A 22,219-nucleotide genomic window follows, 5' to 3' on the forward strand; every position below is an offset into this window, starting at 1 on the left:
TGTTCAATCTCTTAGGGCCATGCAAGGTCTCTCTGTAACAGTTGTACCATTGGTAATTTTCAATAGGAATTTGTATGAAAACTGCATTAAGCGCTGTGAAGTTATCGTTGCATCAGTTCTCGATTCTCTCGCGTAGCTGATCGAATTAAAATTCGTGGTCAGCGAAACGTAACTCTTGCATCACTTGAGGCACAGCATAGCAGAAGACAGTGAAAAACCGTTGGTGGCCTGTAGCCGTTAAATGGAAGACTAACGTAACCTAGACTGATAGCGTCCTTATTGGAGTTATCAAGAATAGATCTGTTCCAATTTGAAGGTCCGCCCCTATTCAAAGAATATTATGCAAAATTTTGATACATGCGAAAGGTAAGCGTTTTGTGAGAAAACAACTTACGCTTCGTTGCACTGTTTAGTAACTCCTATGATTGTTTGCATTATGTTTAACTAAATACATTTAGTATAGGGTCGTTTCATAATTAATGCGGCTTTTTTCGGTACACACTTGAAATGTGAATAAACAGTTTTCTGTTAATGATTGATCAAGCAAATAATTTCCTTCGTTTTCTACGATTGTTTCTCACTTTTCTGTCAGTTTTTCTGCCCACCAACTTATAAAATCCTTTTGACTTTGCGTTAAAACTTTCCAATTACGCTTTTGACGTCTGTTGTTGTTCTCATCTCTTTTTCATCTAAATAATTTTCGAGACTTAGGAATTCATGGAAAATTGACAGGACAGTGTTTCCATCAGTAATGCACATTTGTTTTGACACTTTTTATGTCATGCATTCAGCAACGATTCCAATAATTATTTATGTATTAAATTTCATTCTTTTAGAATATAAAATAATTTGTCTAAGAAAATATAAAATTAAAAATGGATCCTGCAACAGCCATAGCTCGTTCAAAAGAAAATATTCAGCCTTTGCGTTATGGACGAAATGCTGCACAGTTGGGAACTGCACTACGAGCACAAGAAGACGTGGATACACAGCAATTACTTTTACAAGAAAAACAGTATGTGAAATAGAGATTATTATTGCTTTTACAGTGTTTAAATTATAAACTATTATTATTAAGCTTTTTATATACAAAGTAAAGCTTCTAAAATAGACTACATAATTTTTTTCTTAATTTGTAAAATGATATATTTTATTTGTTTTGTTCTAGAATGCACGAAGCTGCAATAAAGAATTATGAAGGAGATGATCCTTTAGAAAATTGGTATGAATATATACTTTGGATGGAACAGAGTTCTCCAAAAGGTGGACACGAGTCTCACATTGCTAAACTTTTGCAACAGTGCTTAGCTATATTTGAAAAGGAAGTCAAGTATCATCAGGATCGTAGATATATACGTCTTTGGATTAATTATGTATGCAATTTTAAAAACTTTTTTTCATATAGAAAAAGCTTTACTATAATATATTCTATTTAATAAAAGTTTTGTTTATAGATAAGTGTGCAAAAGAATCCATTAGAGTTGTATCAACTTTTATATACCAATGGAATTGGAACTATGGTTGCAGATATATACAGAGCATGGGCTTTTGAATTAGAACAAATGGAAGACTATAAACGTGCCGATAAAGTTTATTTAATGGGCTTGTCTGCTAAAGCAGAACCCCAGGAAGAATTGGATTATGCTCACAAGTATAAGTTGCAAGAATAAATGAGTTAAGCAAATGTTTGTTATGAGTTTCATTTATTTGTTTATTTCATTTTCAGGAATTTTCAACTTGCAGTTGCACGTAAAACGTTAGGTCACTCTGATGATCGTACTGAAAGGTCACTGCTCGAACAGCGTCAAGCTTTTAGTTCTTTAAAAGCAATAAAAGCTGGCAAAAAAGTTAGCAGTGTACGCACTGGGCATCGTGTTCGCGAATACTTTCCCGGTACTGTTCCGCAAGTTTCATCAGCGATGCATAATGCCGCATTAAATCCCAGAATACAAATATATCAGGTACAAAAATATTCAAAACAATTCATACAGAATATGTACATTGAGATGTTTTAACAGGATGATGTTCTTGGTGAGATGAAAAGTTCAAGTATACTAGACCATGTTCCAATAGAGGATACAGTACATAAAGAAAATACTATTAAACCTGGTCCATGGAATGGTAATGGAAGTAGACGATGTCCGTTAATGACATCCGCTACGAAGTCAGCTTTCAAAGGTAAAATATTGGTTGGACAAAAGCCTCATATATTTTTATGTATACAATTAAGTATTTTTTGTTTTATCATTGTTTAAATCGCAGTTCACGAGGATCAACCAGATGACTTTAATACAGGCAAAGTAAGATTATTTCCAAACCATACATATATTTTTGATGGCAGTAAATATCCCGAGTATTCAACAGTGCCTGTGTTTGTACCCGACCCTCCAAACCCAAATATTGTATTAAGACCGCATTATCCAAAAGATTTAGTGTATGCTAACAATATGGATCTAAGCATGGAAGAAATAAGGGCCCAACGGTATTTGCAAAGGTAACATTTACTTTTGTCTATGATTATCAAAAGAATAAAAACATGAGATTACAATTATAATCCTTCAAGTTATAGAGCACAAGTTTTAGAGAAAAGGCATGCAACACAAGATATACGGGAAACCGAACAACATATTCAACATAAAAACTTTGAAGCTGAACATCAGAGGCATAATATGTCTCTACAAGAATTGTTACGACAGCGACAAGAATACAAGCAACAAGAAGAGCTAACCGAGAGGCATAGAAAGTTGCAGCAGCAACAAAGAGAAGCTGAACAATTTGAACTGGATAGGCAGAGGCTTCAGGCTGAACAAGAAAAACTTCAGAGACAGCAGTATGAAGCTGAAAATCTAGCTTTGGAAAACCAAAGGCGCGAGGCAGAACAACGAGAATTGGAGAGATTGGAAGCCGAAAGAATCGAGACCCAGAGAATCGAAGCAGAAAGACTCGAAGCACAGAGACTTGAAGTACAACAGAGGATGGAAGCAGAATTAAATTCGCAACGAAAGTTACAAGCCTCTAGTTTTATGCATCAACATCACACATCATCCTTAACTGCCGATCCAGAGGAACATTTGCTCGGACAAAGTCTTACAGTTAATACAAAAGAAGCCATGTCAGTTGTGCAAGATATGTGGCGTTCACCCGATACAGTACACACTACTCCTAATTTTCGTAGTTCCATGGCACCCAGAATTCCAGATTCTAAAATTTTGAAAATGTGTTTTGACATACATATGGATAGTTCGATGACTCAACATGCAATGTCAAGTAGTAAACATCATTCAGGATATAATGTACAACCATATAATGATCAGGAAAATCATCAAAACTATTCCACTCATCAAAATTATTCCAATCAGGAGCATCCAAGCTCTTATGGTAGTTCTGGGTTACACAACACATACCAGTATGATATCCAGGTATAATACAAAAGACCCGCTTCAAAATTCTTTTAAGCAAAATGTCTCTGAATTAATTCTGTAAATAATTAATTGCAGCAACATCACGAGCAGCAAGTGCAACAGTCCCATTCCCGACCTCATCATCATCAGCAGTTAATGCAAACACATCAACCAGCTCATGTGATGTCGCATCATCAGTCTCTGTCCCATCCGTCACATCTACAAACTCACAGTCAAATTCAGCATCATCAAACTCATCCACAACATCAACCGTCACCCAATCAACACCTTCATCATCAACCACATCAAGCGCACCAACATATACAACATCTGCAGCATACTGTTTACGGCAACATAACACCAAACGATATTGCTTATCAACAGTATCCCTCGCAATTGGAATCCACATTATTGCAGCAAAACGTAGAACCTCAGAAACAGCTTCATTATTCTCCATATACCGAACCTGATATCGAAACTAGTAAACCATATAGAATGCCTCCCGAGTTACCGTATATTAAGTCTCCGGGTATGAATCGCAGAGACATCAAGTATCTTGAAGGTGCCGAGGATAAAGAAAATGCTATTGTTGTTGATTATAACGGACCGATAGAAGAGAATATGACATCAAAACCAGCTGAAGAAAACAATTTATATATTGACGAAAGTCTTGGTATTAGTCCTTTGTCGGGCAACAATGATACATGCTTTACAGAAGCATTTAATACCCAATTGACCAGTTCTACACCTATGACTAATCATTTTAGACAATCTTACAAAGCACCAGAAGAAACCCCGCAGTATTCGAATCAATGCGCTGCGCCTCCGCAGTATGTAACATTTTAATCATTTCATGGATTACTATTTTTCGTATAGGTTGAGTGGTTTCACATTGATTTGAAATTTAATTTCATAGCAATTCAGAGGCGCCGCATGGCGAAGGCGAAGAAAAATTGAGCGTTATACTGGAATCAACTAGAGAATATATTTCGAGCAGTTCCGGTAGTAGTGCTCATACAAGAACCGCCGCATTGGCTTTTACTTTAACCAAGGAAGATTTGGTTCCTATAAAAGAACACTCCATTGATCAATGTAATTTAATCAAATGTACTTAATCTTTGTTTTTGTTTATTTCAGTGTTTTGCATATATATTTTCTGTTTAATAAGGTGAAAATGATGAAGCTGCAGATACTACACTGCCCGCGAATCAACTTTATGAACAAAAACTTCAAACTCAGATACAAGCTGTACACGCTCAAAGTCCGCGTACAGTACAACGTAATGTGGATCAAATTACTTCTGAAATTAAAAAGAACTGTGATCTACGAAAATCGATTAACTTTAAACTTAATGAAATAGAAGAACAAGATAAAGTTGATTCGATGGAGTGCGAAGAGCACCATGAACCAATGGAACAAGCAGAAGAAGAAAGTTTTCAATTCCCTTCAGGAGATATTAATCCTTTTGACAAAAATTTAATAGCTGGTCTTTTAAAGAATATTAAATTCCCCCAGCCGCATCATGCAGAGGGATATGTGAGACTAGATACTAATTTAAATAAGCTTGTGCCTTCTACTGTGGTTACACTTGGTTGGTATATTTTGATATAGAGAGATATTGTAGACGCAAATTGTTTTACGTTCCTTTAATATTTAACACGTATATCTATTTATGATATTTAGGTAATGAAACGTACGATTTGGAAAAGTGCCTTGGAAAGGGAATGTATGGTACAGTATTCAAAGCAGTGAGTCTACAAACAGGTCAAACAGTTGCCCTGAAAACTCAAAAGCCTGCTTGGGTTTGGGAATTTTATATCACTAGAGAAATAAAAGCTCGTCTAACTAATCCACACGTGGTATTGTATATTTTATTATATTAATCAGCATGGTGTGATTTATCTTACAATTAATAATGTATTAACAAGTATCATTTGTTTCCAGTTGCGTGGATTTATGGATGTTTCGATGGCATACGTTGCGAACAATGGCAGTGTACTGGTTTCAGAGTATTCCAAATTTGGAACATTATTAGCGGTAACGAATCAGATAAAGATTGCCACAGGTAAACCATTGGTGGAGCACTTAGCTATATTCTTCACAATTGAAATGTTACAAATTGTGGAGTACTTACATAAATGCCAAATAATACACGGGGACATCAAGCCAGATAATTTTCTGTTGATGCGTTTGTATGTATTTGATACTTCTGTTGTAGTGGTATTATTGGACTAGATTAACATAGTTGTTAAGCTATATCATTATATAAACAAATTTAATAATTTGCAGACCTACAGAAGATGTCAGGCCAACGATACAGTTAATAGATTTCGGATGTAGCATAGATATGAGTCTTTTGCCAGAAAAGACAACGTTTACTCAGGTCATAAAGACAGAAGATTTTACATGTATTGAAATGCAAACTGGCAGACCGTGGACGTACCAGACTGATTTGTACTGTTTAGCTGCGACAAGTCATTGTTTACTATTTGGTAACTACATGAGAGTATCAAATGTTGGCGGGCGCTGGTTTATCACTTCCAAGATACCAAGGTATTTACATTTGAGATAAATTATATAATAGCATATGTAAATTTATGAAGAAATTCATTTAAAAAGTATTGGTAAAAAAAATATAGGTACACGAAGAAATCTGTGTGGGAGCAATTTTTCACAGAACTATTAAATATTGAATCCTGCGATAAAATGCCAGATTTATCAAAATTGCGCAACATGATGGAAGAAACATTAGCGCAAATGGATGCACAGTTAAAAATTAGAAACTTTGTCAATATCCTGAACAAACGATAACACTTACTAAATACGTTGTATCGAATGTTATGTCTCATTGTGTGCACATATTTAGTAAAAAACCAGGAGATGGGGAGAAAGAGAAGGAGAATTAATGTTATTGTGCTATTTATTATAAAAGTTAATACTACAGTGATATATGTACTACACAGTTAATAATACATGAAATGCACTTTATGGCCTGCTTCGTGGAGGCTTTAATGAACTATATCGCTTGCACATAATCAATTATACTAGGAATACTGAATATTTGATTCGATTCAAAAGAGGGAAAAAATCGAGTAAAAATGGAAAACTTTTATATTACTGACATTTTACGCGCCATAAGTTATAAAAATGTCTTTCAAGATACCTCGTGACACAGTACCTGGATGTTAGCATCTGTCACGTAAATTATGTAAAGGCAGATTTGTATAATAAAGTTGAGTAAAAAACAAGACTTCGAGAACACAAATATGTAAAAAAAAAAAAAATAATATTTATAATACAATGCGCGTGTGATAAATGCGGGCTGTTTATCTATGTATGTAGTGTTTATATCGTATATATAAAATAAACTTTTGTTCTACAGATATCAAATTTCTTACGCGCACATGCATTTTAACAGGCTAAAGTTTAATTAACATTGCATGTTTTGTAAAAAAAAATAAAAATATTTATGCTACAATCAATTGATCTCGATGCTAATGTTTTGTTTCGTTTTAGGTATTTTTTAATCGGCATTTAATTATTAACGAAATATGTGAATTAATCGTGGGCGAAATATGACATTGAAGATTTAACACAATATGTGAACTACTTTTATATGGAGCTTTTATTAACTGTATGTACGATTATCTACCTTATTTTGATCGATTCTTTTGTTTTAAATGTGCAGGCTTATTCGCCAATATCCACTAAACAGGCCTTTATGTAGTATATTTTATAAAATAGAATTTATTGTATTAAACTACGTAAACGATAGAAATTTCGGATTTGTGTTCAAATGATTCGATTTTAAATTTTATAAAATGCACGAGAACACTAGGTTGTCTGATATTTAAATAATAATATAAATTATATGTATAGCATTACAAAACGTATAAACAATAATAGACAGCCTATTGTTCTCATTTAGGAATTTCTGGGAATATGCCTTATCTTATTTTGACAGTGCAACATAAAAATATTTAGATTCTAATACGATATTATATTACATACAATTATTCGACACATCCCTTAATAAAGGAATACAAAGAAAAAATGAAAAATTGTATATGGCCGGAGTTAGGTTTAGTTATGGAAATGACTTGAGAAGAAGTGTATTCTCTCAGTAATAGATTGACATTTACTATCATTAGTCTACTTATTTTTATAAAAGTTAGAAAAAATATATGTCTCTCTTAAAGTCTTTGATCATATCTACAAACTTTTGTGTTACTCTCAAGCAACAGTAACGATACAGCTGGAATTGAAAGGCCATCATAAGCTAATTTCACAATCTGTGTAGTTTTATAACTTTGACGTTTGATAAAATTCATATATCTCTTTTTACACTGTTATGCTATAATAATGGATCACAATATTACATACCAAGGATGATTATACTAAAATCGTTGATTCTTATAAGTACAATTATTTACAAAAATTAATCATATTTTTAAATTACTGTGCGGCAACTGTAATAGAAATAAAAAAAAAATTTGATTCAGGATTTTCGTGAGCTCCGAAAATTGTTGAGATGTATCTTAATTTTGTTTGAGAGAACCATAATTACAATAGAACATCGCACAAGTGCACATAACTATCATACCCATAAATAATATATTTTTCTTTTTCAAGTTTTACCGTAAAACTTTCGATTCAATAAATATAACAGCAAATTCACATTAACCTTCGCTTTACCGAACATGTCCATAATTGGTGCACCTTCAAATTGCAGTTCGAGTAGTCTTTGTATGTCGATATCGACTTTCTCCATTTCTACTCCCATAAACTTACAGCGTACGTTGAAAAGGCCGCTGTGTTCTGTTGGACTTATCTCAAAGATAACATTCTTAAATTGCGACTGCGGAAGTCCATCGACTTCCAACAGCACCCCTTTTTCTTGTAACTTTGCGGCCGAATATTTTAAGGTCATTTTCGACCTTAACTTGCCATGATTATTTTTTTGAATCGCCTTAAATGCTTGTAAAGATCTGCAAGTCATTTTTAACCATTACAAACTCAAATTGTAGAATTAAAAACAATCGGATACGTACCCTTTTCCTGTGTGCAAGTTCTCTAAACATCTTTGTATATATTCGTTATAAAATTCTACCTGTTCTTGATAGTATTTGCATTTTTCTTCCAATCTCTGTTTAGTTACGCGTAAGGTTTGCAATTCCTTGTTGCGAATAATTCGATATTTTCCTTTGTTACAAAGATCTTTGGCTACCGCTGTTATGATGTTTTGATATCCGTCTACTTGACTGACCCATCCTCCTAATTCGAGTTTATTGAGATACGCGCGCAGTTGGAGCTTACAGTCATTTAAAGACGAGCTGAAAAGAAGTTCAATGATTTATTCGTTACTTATTTTCTATTAAATAAGAAGTTTCTGTTTATTTTTTATCAATACCTCTTGTGAATAATGTTTAAAGTAGGTGATATGCTAAAACATTTGACATCACACAGTTTTTCTTGCACAGGGGAACATGTGGTTTCCAAAGCCTCTACTAATGTTTGACCTTTTAAAAATTGAAGCACGGAGACTAGTAACTCCTTGGTCTTTATGAAAAGTTTGTTTAAATTAGCGTCTTCATCTTCGGGTACTTGAAATTTGTTGGTAAGTACCAGACACACTTCTGTTTTCCCGAAGCGTGTTAAATTCGATTCGCACGTGTTGTCAGCTAACAAATAATTGTAATATAATATTCTATTCAATCGAATATACTGCGACAATGTTATTGTTCCTTACAGATTCCAAGTAAAGATGCAACCGTTGGTGCAGGACCTAAATCGTCCAGAAGATCATGCAGTGGATCCATTGGATCTTGTGCTATTTGATCTTGGTATTCCAACATGAGACAATGGGTATCACAAATTTCCTGCAATTCGTACATTTAGGAATTTTTCTCCATTATTGAATTATAAAAGGGAATCTTCTCACTTGTAACGAAATGTAAATCTCGGGCTTCTGAATGAGCGTAGCTTCAGTGTATTCATGAATACAAAAATGTTCCTCCAAATCTTCTATTTGACAGCAATATCTGAAGAAATGTTTGAACTTTTCGTGACAATCTATTATGAATGAATTTAAACAAACTAAATGCGTTGCTTCTTCGCCGAACTAAAAAAAAATTGCATAAAGTATGTCATTTTTTCTCATTTTTAAATGTCGCATGATTATTGAGATGGACATAATTACCCCTTTTTTAGAAGCGGCAAATTGCAGAATTTTCGCAATGCTGGCTAAATTTCGTCGTTGATCATTTGACAATGATCTATCAATTGGTAATGTAATTATGTCAAAAGCATCTGGGGCTACAATAGCTGCATTGATAAAATGATAATAAATCAAATTTCCAACTACTTTCAATATATCTTTTTCTGGCGTATTCGGAAATTTCTCGGTTAAGGAATCGTTTAAAATCTTAGCCATGTACAACATTCCGTACGGTATTAGATCTCGGGATTCTGTGATTTTGGTTAAAAATTCTAAAACAGTACTTTGCAATAATTGTACGCCTCTATGTAGCCTTATTCGTACTTGATCGTAATTTAAAGCTTGCTGTTGCGTTACCGTGTATGGAAGATTTCTATTAAGAAAAATAATTATAAGCAAACAATACACTATGCACATTCAGTTTGTTCAACTTACAATGTTTCTCCCGTCTCCATTTCCAACTGATTTCTCCAACACTTATAAATATCAACTGGATTTGTCTCTATACTCAATGATCGATCAGCCAAAATTTTCTCGATAATTGGTCCAACAATTTGTCTCAAAGCCCTCTGACCATTCAATTGTCGTGCATAATTTACCACCATTTTCAATACAAGAGGAGTTCCAGTTACAACTTCAGATGGTTTTTGAAATTTAGACCTGTATATTGATTTAATATCATTTTCTATATACTTGATTTTATCAAACATTTTATGCAATGAAAAATATACCTGATTTCTTCCTGCAGCGCACTTCCAAATAGTTTTAATAATAAATATTCCTCCCTGATATTCGATCCGAAGTTGAATAATGTTAAAATCACATTTTGAAGAAATTTATTCGTTTTACTTTGAGGCAAAAGAAACAATAACTTTGATAAGTATGCTGGATTAGTTTGCAACGCATAAAATAAATGTTGATATCCTTCTAACATTTTCCGACCTTCCTTCGTTAATGATTTTAAACCTTTGTGTGAAATAATACCATCTGATAAAATATTCTTTTGTTCTCTATTGGAATGTTTTTGCTTTGCGAGGGTTTCCAAACTTTTTCCATGTGCTATGACATCCTATAAATTTGTGAATTTATTTAAATGTGATACTTTTAACAAATTATCAATTTAACATAGTAGTGTCATAAATATTACTTGTAACGTAATTCTATTCTGAATAAGCAGTCCAATTTTTATATCCATACTGTCCAACTGTTGTGACAAAGTTTGATTATGCCGTATGCTTTTTACCACTTCGTGCTTTAAGTGCTATAACACAAATTTATGATAAAAATTACATAAGTATATCTTAACTTAACAATTTTTAGTTTTCGTACTTGTAGCTGTAAGTCTTTGTCATAATCTTCCGCGTTAAAATTTAGAATTGCTGAAAAGTGTCGAACAACAGGAAAAGGTGGTTTCTCCAAGTGTAATAACGAATGGAAGGCTCGTCTTTCTGCGCGACCACGCCACAAAGCTTGTATTTTCATTATTACTTCTTCCTAAAATATATAAAAAATATGATATATCAAACAAGGTAGAAATATTTTTACTATATTGTATATTAACCACAAATATAAATGGTAGATATTATTTACATGCTCTCTATAGTGATCTAATATATCTGCAAATTTGGCTTTAACTTTCAAAAATTTATTTTGATATCCTTCTGGATCTTGTTTCCGTTTTTCCTTTAGTAACTTAACATATCGTTTTTGCTGAATTATACTTCGCCACCACGACTGTATACGAATTATTTTATCTACATTATCGTAAAAAGATGTTAATCTATCAGAAATTTTTTTTCGTAGCAAATATCCTCGAATACAAGCTTGCAATCTAATTATTTGTTTATTTATTCTATGCTCTTCGTATTCTTTTATGGTGGTATCTTTTACTATTCTCTAAAAGAAATTACACGTAATTGTTATTTATGACTTATCAGTTTGATTGTCCTAAATTTTTTAATTATTGAGTACCTTTATATCTTCTATATTGATGTAATATGTTTCTGATATATGTTTCGGACAGTCCCATGTGTAATTATACTTTTGTAAGTCCAAGTACGATTCATTGCCTTTGGGAGTAATAAAGTGAACAAATGCACAATTATGATTTTTATTCTAAAATATAAAAAGTAAATTATTGCATTGAATTAAGTTTTCTATTAATATATAATATGTTTATGATTTGTACCTTAATTGTTCTTATAGTGCACAAACTTTGAAAACATTCAGTCTTATATTTGTCTGGTATTTTAAAACCAAAAGTTTGCAAGCAATCAATTGTGAATAACATATCATTACGTTGTAAACCTAAATTTACTTGTGACAAAAACGTACACGCTGCAAAGAAACGAAATACATTACCAAAGTACTGCAATCGTTGTAAGAAAAATGAACAAGTAAATACGGTATACCATTTTGTACGGTTTCTACTTCTGCAGAAACCATTTTCGTTACAGATTCTACATCTTCCAACCATAACTCAGAACCATCAAAATGTTTTTCATCAAGGCATTTTTTAAATAATTTTAAATAAAGAGATGCATCATCAGGTGAAGTAGGGTTTTGTAGTTTTAGAGCAGTATCTTTCAAAGCAGTTATAACGCCGACTCGATCGTTTGCCATAACAGCCAAATTTAATTGACGCAACACTTGTATTACTACAAACAGACCAAACGAAGTATAATAAACATTTGATAGAATATGTGTGCAAGTGTCATAAAAAATTTATGTAGTACCATTATCGTCATTTTGACATTGTTGATTTACAACATCAATACATTCTTGGATATCAATGTACGTTAACAAAGGGCATTCTTCAGAAATCGCTTGCTTTTCACATAGAACTCCTGCCAGTGCTCTATAATATTTTACTTTATTCTCATGATCCAAACCCTAAGATAAGATTTATATAAAAATCATTTCTCGTTGAAATAATAACCCTAACAGAGAATAATTATACTCACAGAGACGTGACAATTAGGATTTGTTAATGCTTGATAAACCAAATCTGGATTTCCAGTATTCAGAGCCTTGCTGATTTCTGCGATCAACGAGAGTACGCGTATGCTAACTATTATATCACTATACGAAAGGTCGTTCTATTAAAAATATCGTTTGTATTAATAACAACAGAAATAATCAATTTTATGTTTTTTACATTACATTGTTACCTGAGATTCCATTCGATCAACTTTCATTTCTTCGTAATACAATGGCATTGCAAATTCGTCGATTCTATCTGATAATTCAAGACTGGAATTTCTCAAGGCATCATAAAATTCAAACTGCATACCAGTTTGCAATGTTAGATTTAAGAACTTAACACTTTCATCACCTGTATTAATAAAAGTATGTTAGGACTTCATTTAGTTCTACAGTCTTTGTTACATAATACTAACGTTTTCGATACATAAGTGCAACTTCATTCGTTTTGTTAATTTCTTTCTGGAGCAGCTGTTTCAAATGATGGTAACCTTCCGAATACATATTATTCCATTCAGAACTTTCTAGTAGCTGCATTAACTGTTCTTTATATAATTTTGTATTTTCTTCTATGACATTCTGGTAAAAGAAACGATATTTGTAAATAGTATTACAAAATAATTGATTAATAAAAATAGTAGTATAAAATATACTTGTAAGCATAATGTGGGTGATCTTAATACATCCATGAACTGATTATTTTTATAATGAATAGATCGAGTTATGCTTTGCACTGCACATTGAACTAAAACAAATATTTATAATTAAAATATAAGATAAAATCATCATGAATTTATTTGCTACCTGTACCATAACTTACCATTAACGCAATTAATATGTCCCTGAATTTCTGCTTGAGTTAACAGTTCGTCATATACATCTGGTACATAACTATCATTCAAAGACTGCCAAAATTGTACCAATTAATGATTATTAAAGATATACTTCTATTTTTATATTAACTTTTACTCACTCTATTAAGTGCAGCCTGTGCTTTAAAATCTTTTGCTTCTGTTAAAACATCACTGTATTCTTTCATGTAGCAAGATATAATATTATTCAATTGTACTACTTTATTTTGAAGCGCTGTCAATATTTTTTCATGATCCTTCAAGAGCAATAGTTGGTTACCAATTGTTTAAATTATTATTCAAATTGCTTTAGAAACTCAGATGACACATACTTTTTCTGTAATGGCCTGGTTAATTGCTATAACTGCAGCATGCAGCGTTGCTGTATCGATCTCCATGTTATTTGCCAACAAACCTCCAATTTTTTGAAACAAAGGCATTTGAATTCCATACTTCTTTAACTCTTTACTAACAGCATTAATTTCTTCCTCTGAAAAATATGAAATGCTGTAACATTTGTGATGTCTTAATATTTGCTTTTTCCACAAAATATGTAATTAAATAGGTACCAGTAAAATTCACTTTTCCATACAGGTCCTGAATCTGTGGAGCTTTTCCTAGTTTAAATAAATGAGTACTAAGTGCATGAATGCAGTATATCACACGAGGCATATTCTTCTTATCATATATATCCGTTGTCTCTGGTTGAAAGGTCTATTAAAAAGTTTCTCTTATTATTTCAAATAGCATCAAATGAAAATTGTGTTCTAATTATTTTATAACAGATGCATACTAATGGAAGTTGCATTGACTTTAAGGATTTTAAGAAATGATTGATATTATCCGTATGACGAAATTGTAAACCAGCTATTACATAACGCTTCTGTTCAGGATCGTAGATTTTATTGAGGGGTAAGGTTTCAGGTGCCATAAAATGAGCAAGTTTTGCCAAGTACACTCCATTTCGTAAATTCTCTTCTAGTTCAGTTGTTGGTGGAAGTGATTCTCTAAGACAGGCTTCCATCCATCTACAGAATATAAGTAATAGTAGATTTTACAAACGAGGAACAAAATAGCAGCTGTACATCAGTTTGTTAAAAAATTTACTTTTTAGCTTCTTCTAAGTGACAGAGATACTCGTAAGCAAGTGTCTTTTGACGTTGTTCATCCATTTCTTCAGCTGATTTACGAACATCTGTTCCTATAAAACAGTATCTTGTGAATAAAATAATTATTCAAATGTTCCAACGAAACCATTACAAATACGTTTCAATGAGTAAGTGATGTAAATATGAAGTTTCTTTTAAGGTTTCACTAATACACGTCACAAATAAATATAATAATGTTTAAACTTTTTTAACTATATATATATTTATTTTAATAATTAATCCATAACAATGATACTAAATTTCAGATGCTGTAAAAAAACTTATCTTGACATTTGTCCTGATACAAAATGTAGAACAAAAGTGGAGCATCTACATTGTTAGTATTACCTCTTTCATGATTAATTAATTCGTCAGCGATGTCATTCATAGCGAGATATTAAAGATATACAATCAAATACAATTAACGAAGAAAAAAGTGACAACCTTACACGACAATGGAGCGGTACGTTAATTTTACGGATTCAAACTTATTTAAAAATTGCAGGAATTGGACAACACTGATTAGTGTTGCCAACTGAAGTATATCCTCATCTTAAATGCCATTGGACAATAGACTTTTACTAATATTTTATTGGTTCTTTTGATTGCGTATTAAAGGATACTAACAGCCAACTTCACGTTCCGCCAGTAGCTTCTGCCTTGCCAGTGTGCGAAATTTGTTTATAAATAATATAAAAAAAAAAGTGAAAATGCACTTCGATTATTGGATTTGAATTTCAGGCAAATCCATACATTAATTTTGTTTTTAAGAATTTTCATGATTAATATTTATTTAAGATTTATTTAAGAACGCCTACGTAAATATTGAATATTTATGGTATTTAGCGATGGTTACCTGATGATTATAGGAATGCATTATCATAAATTACTAATAGCTATGTGTATTCATTCATGCAGCTGTAAGTATTAATGTATTTCTGACTTGTTTACATTATTTATGAGATACATTATATATATTAGCTAACTATATATATTATACATATTGTTTTCTATATTATATAATTTATAGATCAATATCTTAAGTAACTTAATAAGTTAGGTATCTAGATTGTTATTAATTACAAATGATACATTTATATTTTTATTAATCTTTATTATATCTTATTCTAACTCAGTGAACAAGTTTGTTTACTCTTCAGTAATAAATAAACAATAAAATATTATAAGAAACCTATTTGCAATAAGTTGTTTCTTCTTTGTTAAAGAATAGTTTCTCCAATTATAATTCAACCATTTTTAAAACATTATGTCACTCAAATTCTATGGTATTCTTTAAGGTAAATGCATGTATTCTGTACATGCAAGCAAAGATGAATATTCCATTAGATCAATATAACTCTTAATCAAAGCATCTTCAAAGTCTACAAACAACTGAATATGCAATAAAAATATTACAAATTTTGTACAAATAATGAAAAACAGATCTGCTCTTTGGCAACAGACTGCATATTGTCCACCAGTTTTCCCAAACATTTGCATTTCCTCTGAATCCAACATTTTCAAAGGTAAATTCGTATGAAATTTAGTATGACGGCCGAATATTTATTTACGCGTATTTACACTATTGTCTCATTAACGAAAACCATGCGCAGCGTGCACGTTATTGCCAGTGAAGCGATGTCAAATTAAGGGGAGACTAAGGAGGAAACAACGCTAGAATAAGAGGGGTCGGAGGACAAGGGGGGGTCAGATAAAGCGGTTGACCCTCGCCCCTTCAATGACCTGCGAGATATCGTTCCACTAAATTCACTGACGCGCCTACCAGTCGAATGCGTGGCCTGATCTACTGCAGGTCACGCCGATCATTATTCCTCGAGACGCTCGTTGATCCTGACTGTTTGGTGTGTCAAAACCGGAAATGCAACTCTTAAAATTACTGTTTTTCGTCTTTTGCTGCTTTCTTACTTGCCGATGCAACGGCCAGGAATCTATCGGTGAGTGGTTGGACGTTTCGCAGAATCGGAACTCGTTATTTCACGTTGGAGGATCTATGCCATACATCGGTTTACGATGACTAATCGTAACATCAGATGAGAAATCGATCGTAGCCCCAATGATTTTTTGTCGTTGCTCAATCCAACGTCAAGATCAAAGGCCGATTTATTGCTAATATTTGCAATAAAAGAGAATTCTTACGTATTTTGCAACTTGGTACATGATTATTCGTGCGTACATATTTTAAGGAGAAGTTAACGTACGAAAAAGAACAATTAATTAATTTTTAACAAATTTATAATTGAATCGAATCTATACGTTCGGTTTAATGCGCTCAGATCGAAATCAAAGTATTCCCTGCAACTTCTTAAAAATTCTAATTACGATATTCGATTATCAGTATTGATTTTAAACGTGATTTCTATGTCTGCAATATTTCGACTCGATGTTCAAACAAAAGTGTTGCCTTTTCAGGCAAAAATGACACGGCGGCACAAATAGCGTTCGGTGAAAAACGACTCGGAGATCATATTCGCGAGATCTTGAAGCATTATCAGCAGGAGGATCCAGTGGGGCTGCCCGGAGCTCCGATACCTGACCCCATGTCAGTGCCGGATATGAAGCACTCTTTCTCCATGTACACCATGAACTTACAACGGGTCAACGTTTACGGCCTTTCGAAATTTCGAATTGTGCGCATGGAATCGGAACTAGCTCTGATGCAAGTGAGGTTTTCACGTAAAAAGCGCAGATTTTTACAGTTGGGATAGAAAATTTTTTGGCGGTCAAGATCACCGAACGGCTTATTCCCCATTCCTTCGGTCTTATTTTTCCATATCGATGCGTTCGAAAGTCGTGATTGGCGTGAGGTATGTTCAGGGAAGTGACCTTGAACGGCCAAAACTTTTTGGCTCGATCATCACGGCAGAAGTCATTAGGTTTCGCTATTTAAAAATAAATTACACACGGTCCAATCCGTTGAAAAGGCATCGCTTCTGAGGTGTCTTAAAACATTCCTTGTCTCGAAAGACATAAGCTAAGAATACGTTCGTAATGCAGAATATGCCGATGACTAACGACAGCAACGTCGCCTAAGTGAATCGAGTCGAGTCAAGAATCTTTGCCAAATTGGTTTGCATGAGAATTAGCTGTCGAGTAAAAAAAGAGTTGCGCGATCGTACTGCCACATCCAATTTAAGAAAAAGAATTTAATTTAGAATACATCTAAGTATTAACATGTTTCTCGAAGGTCTCTGTGACATTGAGTATCCAGACCTTGGATATTCGCGGATTGTACACATTATCTTCGTGGTTGTCACGATCGGCCGGTAACTTCACCGTCGAATTGATGGGTGTGATCGTCCAAGGTGTCGCGAGGCTCGAGGTGGGTACCGACGGAAAATTACACGCCCAGGATATCGACCTGGATCTGACATTCGAGAAAATAGACATGGACTTCAAAAATTTGGGCTTTCTGGGCTCTGTTTTCCAAGGGGTAATCAATTCCGTAGGAACCTTCATTTTCGACAGTATTAAACCCTTCATTTTGAAGGAGGTCAATACTAACGTACGGTAAAGAACGACTCGTCCTATCTTATCCGGCGCACTATTGCGGCAAATGAAAAATATTTCAATGTACTGATGGTTCGATGTTTTAGGGGAGAAATCAACAAACAGATATCACAGTTACCACAATACTTCCCGAATTCTATATCGCCTTTCGATATGGCAATCGCGGAGGCCCGTAGGCAGGTATCTCAAATGGGGTATGATCCGTTCAAGGTAAAGGATTACAGCCAAACCGTCGGTATATTCACCGTGACGTCGACGCATACTTGGATCACCGGCTTAGCAAGTTTCCATCGAATGGGGAACATCACATTAAGCATGGAAAATGGAACAGTAAATAATTACTTTTATTTATTTATTTTAAAGCAAATACTAGGCTGATGCTCTTCAAATGTATTTTTTTTTTTACATTTTTTAGACATGTTTTGCGTGAAATATGTCACTAAATACCGTAGTTACATTATTTATTACGTCTAATGCATTGTAGACCAAAAAAACATGTCAATTAGTCGCTCGCGTTATGTCATCGATTCGTAGGCGTCGTCAATATTATCGTGTTGTTCCCTTATAAAGGTGTACGCGACAATCGATGGTGGAACACAAGAGATCGAAGGAAGAACTCACTGGGAAGTGAGCGTTGTCGGTGGTTTCCTATCAAGGGCCGGTACAGTGTCTTTTACCATACAATATTTTAGGGTTCAAGTGACGCTGAGTCAACCCTTAGACACTCGGAAGAAACCCGCCATCGAGGAACTTGATTTCGAGCTGGGTAACATCCAAACGAGAGTTCACGGCGCCGGTACTATTGATTACTTAATGGAAGCCGGTATCAATATACTGCCAAACCTTTTGAGGTTCGATATTGCAATGTTCTTACCCTTTTGTCTAGACTTGCGGTAGACTCGTATTCGATCTACCAAGGCGCCTCGTAAATCTAAGTTAAGGATATCATAATCACTTATAGAATTTTTATTGTGCGATCGACCTCTTCACACCTTAATGGGGATATCCTGCTTCCTAAGTAATAGGAAAGCTTCACTAGCGTGCCTAACTAGTAGATTAGATATGAAATGCATTAATATTGTTTTTTATATCAAAAATATTATTTATCTAACAGGTATCAGATTATGGACGCGATAGAAGGACCACTCAAAAGACGTGCACAGATAGAACTTAATAAGGTGAACGTTGAAAAACTGATTTATGATAAGATACCGGATATAGAACAACGGGCCAGGTACATTCAAGGTTTAGTTTCTTCCGAGGAGACTATTTTAGAAGAGGCAGTACCTCCTGAAGATCAGGATGAGCAACCATTTTCAGAGAGCGAGGAGAATCGAGGACCTTCGTAAATAGCCAAATATCGATTATATGGTGGTATTTAAATCATTTATAATCGGGTGCCAGAATATAAAATTTTCAATCACTACGTACGAGGTCACGATGCACACTCTGTGTGTTTTGTAAATATTTTTATATATTTAAAAAAAAATAAATTTTTTTAAATATTCCATTTTACTCTTTAATTAAACATAGCCACATATACATTTAGTGTTTAATATTTATTGGAAAAGAAAACCAATAAAAGGTACAATAGCATACATACTGAACTAATTATGTGTAAGCTCGATGATTATAACAAAAATTTAAATTCGTACACAAACATAAAGAATTTCGTAATACTAAACACTAGCAGCTGTTTTCAAAACTAGGTGCGAGTAAAAAAGAAGATAATACAGTTATCAGACTTTTGTTATAAGATTAATCACATGGCAAGTATGCGCATAGATTAATATCACTATATCGCGTTAGATAACTCAAGTTTCTTAGATATTCGCGATTATTGAAACCTTAAATATCTAGTATAACAATATATATATATATATATAAATTATATGTAACAGTGACTAAATTATCGATACAATATACACCGAAAGTAAAATATCTTCGATACAAAGTAAGAATTTAGAACATTCGAAAACAATAATTTCAAAGGTGCCTTTTTAAACCTTAAAGTGGCTTTTAGATATGCTAATTTCGTATACATCGATAAAACAGAAATAGAAGTGAATATTGTTTACGAAATTACGTGGCTTTAATCGCCGGTGCGTTGCTTCGCTCGATCGGTATGATTCTTTCTCCAGGAGCCGGTAGAGCGAGTCTTGGAGCAGTGATGGTAAGGATGCCATCGGATGACAGACTGGGTTTTACGTGACCGATGTCGTAACCCTGTGGCAATGCGTATCGACGTACGAATTGCCTAGAAATGTAACCGTGTTGATCCTTCTTCTCTTCGTGTTTACCCTCGATGGTGATACATTTGTCATCCGTTCTGACAGTGATCTCCTCTGGTGCGAATTGTTGCACGTCGACAACTACCCGGTATTTGTCTTGGTCTCTTTCAACTGTCGTCGTGCCTCCAACCTGATGTTCCAGTTGATCTAGTTGATCTATCATGTTCTTCCATGGACGGAAGTATTCCTGGAACGAAGGCATTGGTGGCATCTGCCACATATCGTTCACGGTGGATAGTCGTTTGAAATGTTCTTCCAGATCGCGATGATAGCGGTCCATTTCATCCCACCAATTGCGGAAGAGATCTCTTGATACTAGCGCCATATCGATTGCAGTGAATCTGTACCAAAGAATGCGTAATTTATAGCGAGTAACACTAACGAATACTATGTTTCGTTTTGACAAGAAATCGATTTCAAAGTTCGCGATAGTTTACGCTTACAGTTAAAAAATTTATTACAATTCTTTTTAAATTAATTTAAACAATCGTATGCTTTATTAATAGCAGCAAAACTATTTTCCAATGTTTATTGATCAATACAACGCAAATACGTAGACGCCGACAGACCAATTATAGGGTACGCAGAGAAACGTTGCGTACTTTGAGTTATTACGTGGGCAAATATGCTTCATTAAAGGATACGTTTGATATTTAAACCGCACAAGAAATACTGCGCATAACTTCATTTACCTCTATCGCGAATAAATCGTAGCAAGCGTTCTTGTGTACGTATTTCGGAAGTGTATTTTTAGAAGCTCAACACGCACGTTCGCGAAACTTCTTACCAAATTTCTTTTATTAAAAGACTTATGTAAGATATACATTGAATGCGCGATTGCCGATTGTGATGAAATGATAAAAAAGAAAAAGATATAAAAAATTCTACTATAATGACTGTAACATTGTTTTAAAGGTTGACAAATCATTCGATGATATTGGGTAACACAAGAGTACGTACCTTTCGTTAGAGAACCTTTTCTTTGTTTCGCGTATCACTCGCAGAGAATAAGAATCTGTTTTACTTCGTATAAATTTCGTTCGGAATTAGCTTGGAAAGTTGCACGAACTTGTCGCTTCGAGTTGCACTTTCTGACTGACTGCGTACTACGGCAGCCACCGGCTTATATATTCAATTTGCCGCTCTTTTCGAGACTGTTCGGAAGCGTATGCGCAATACGCAAACCGTTTCGAATAATCTCGAGTCTGTACTGAACGTCACGATAATTGTGTACACCACCCCGTCTACTCGTACTCGTGTCGCAACGAATCAGCGTGTTTCTTCGATTCACGACTGTTTCTGGTTCGTTCGAGTAATTTCCTAGGACGTTTCTTTCGCGTGATTTGATCGCTTTCATCTTGTCAGAAAACATTCTATGTCTTTCCACGTTTCTCACATAATAAAACCGACTGTTTCTAGTAATTTCTTCACATTAATATATTTATGGTTAATGCAACGTTTTACGTAGAAACTGTTTTTATGGTTGGCTCTATACACTTTTCCTTTCTAAAAAATTAGTATGAAATTGTGTTGTAACTTTTTAATTTGAATAAATTTTCTTAAATTGTTATTTTAATCTAAAAAATTTCTTTATTGTTTTCTTTTACTATGTACAAAAGGTTCACAAATCTAATGAAATTTATATTTAATAAAAACGTCCGTTCTCTAGCAATTTCGAGATCAATGATGCATACACAAAGCCATTTGTCCTTCTAAAAATAATGTTCTGACGGGCACATTTAATCGATGACGAATACATTTATTCTGGGATTTGTTCAACAGAGAAGTCAATTTCGTCCGG

At 33.8% G+C, this 22,219-nt stretch overlaps 4 protein-coding genes and 1 long non-coding RNA gene across 6 annotated transcripts; 3 read left to right on the forward strand and 2 right to left on the reverse strand.

Moving 5' to 3' along the window:
* The first annotated feature begins 167 nt into the window (after nucleotides 1-167).
* Nucleotides 168-7,905, forward strand: LOC143151837 (uncharacterized). Of its 2 annotated transcripts, none has more exons than XM_076321279.1 (15): nucleotides 168-366; nucleotides 837-1,015; nucleotides 1,169-1,373; nucleotides 1,455-1,651; nucleotides 1,727-1,961; nucleotides 2,019-2,178; nucleotides 2,263-2,494; nucleotides 2,564-3,419; nucleotides 3,498-4,231; nucleotides 4,318-4,493; nucleotides 4,570-4,992; nucleotides 5,085-5,260; nucleotides 5,346-5,593; nucleotides 5,691-5,954; nucleotides 6,041-7,905. In XM_076321279.1, the coding sequence occupies exons 2-15, from the start codon at nucleotides 876-878 to the stop codon at nucleotides 6,210-6,212; spliced, it is 4,218 nt and encodes a 1,405-aa protein (XP_076177394.1). In that variant the 5' UTR covers nucleotides 168-366; nucleotides 837-875; the 3' UTR covers nucleotides 6,213-7,905. The 2 variants fall into 2 exon arrangements, with proteins under 2 accessions (XP_076177394.1, XP_076177395.1); XM_076321280.1 differs by having other exon boundaries at nucleotides 2,570-3,419.
* LOC143151836 (ras GTPase-activating-like protein IQGAP1) lies at nucleotides 6,291-15,036 on the reverse strand. Its single transcript, XM_076321278.1, has 26 exons — nucleotides 14,948-15,036; nucleotides 14,559-14,652; nucleotides 14,245-14,479; nucleotides 14,021-14,165; nucleotides 13,784-13,941; nucleotides 13,574-13,708; nucleotides 13,421-13,505; nucleotides 13,254-13,345; nucleotides 13,017-13,179; nucleotides 12,789-12,952; nucleotides 12,582-12,716; nucleotides 12,354-12,510; nucleotides 12,030-12,275; nucleotides 11,807-11,955; nucleotides 11,590-11,733; nucleotides 11,209-11,514; nucleotides 10,948-11,112; nucleotides 10,766-10,879; nucleotides 10,350-10,687; nucleotides 10,054-10,278; nucleotides 9,601-9,991; nucleotides 9,343-9,522; nucleotides 9,151-9,280; nucleotides 8,812-9,082; nucleotides 8,453-8,734; nucleotides 6,291-8,389 (listed from the first exon to the last, which is right to left on the reverse strand). The coding sequence occupies exons 1-26, from the start codon at nucleotides 14,985-14,987 to the stop codon at nucleotides 8,029-8,031; spliced, it is 4,905 nt and encodes a 1,634-aa protein (XP_076177393.1). The 5' UTR covers nucleotides 14,988-15,036; the 3' UTR covers nucleotides 6,291-8,028.
* LOC143151850 (uncharacterized) lies at nucleotides 14,039-15,517 on the forward strand. The gene is made up of 3 exons (XR_012993441.1): nucleotides 14,039-14,363; nucleotides 14,434-14,727; nucleotides 14,866-15,517. It is a non-coding gene; the product is annotated as an uncharacterized LOC143151850 (long non-coding RNA).
* An 853-nt stretch (nucleotides 15,518-16,370) lies between these two features.
* LOC143151844 (uncharacterized) lies at nucleotides 16,371-19,637 on the forward strand. The gene is made up of 6 exons (XM_076321298.1): nucleotides 16,371-16,554; nucleotides 17,030-17,280; nucleotides 17,805-18,127; nucleotides 18,214-18,457; nucleotides 18,698-18,978; nucleotides 19,242-19,637. Exons 1-6 carry the CDS (start codon nucleotides 16,479-16,481, stop codon nucleotides 19,474-19,476), a joined length of 1,410 nt encoding a protein of 469 aa, XP_076177413.1. The 5' UTR covers nucleotides 16,371-16,478; the 3' UTR covers nucleotides 19,477-19,637.
* Nucleotides 19,638-19,667: 30 nt separating this feature from the next.
* Nucleotides 19,668-21,538, reverse strand: LOC143151846 (protein lethal(2)essential for life). The gene is made up of 2 exons (XM_076321303.1): nucleotides 21,379-21,538; nucleotides 19,668-20,759 (listed from the first exon to the last, which is right to left on the reverse strand). The coding sequence occupies exon 2, from the start codon at nucleotides 20,741-20,743 to the stop codon at nucleotides 20,210-20,212; it is 534 nt and encodes a 177-aa protein (XP_076177418.1). The 5' UTR covers nucleotides 20,744-20,759; nucleotides 21,379-21,538; the 3' UTR covers nucleotides 19,668-20,209.
* Nucleotides 21,539-22,219: the final 681 nt, after the last annotated feature.

The sequence above is a fragment of the Ptiloglossa arizonensis genome, chromosome 10 (assembly GCF_051014685.1).
Source record: "Ptiloglossa arizonensis isolate GNS036 chromosome 10, iyPtiAriz1_principal, whole genome shotgun sequence".
Classification (NCBI taxonomy): Eukaryota; Metazoa; Arthropoda; class Insecta; order Hymenoptera; family Colletidae; genus Ptiloglossa; species Ptiloglossa arizonensis.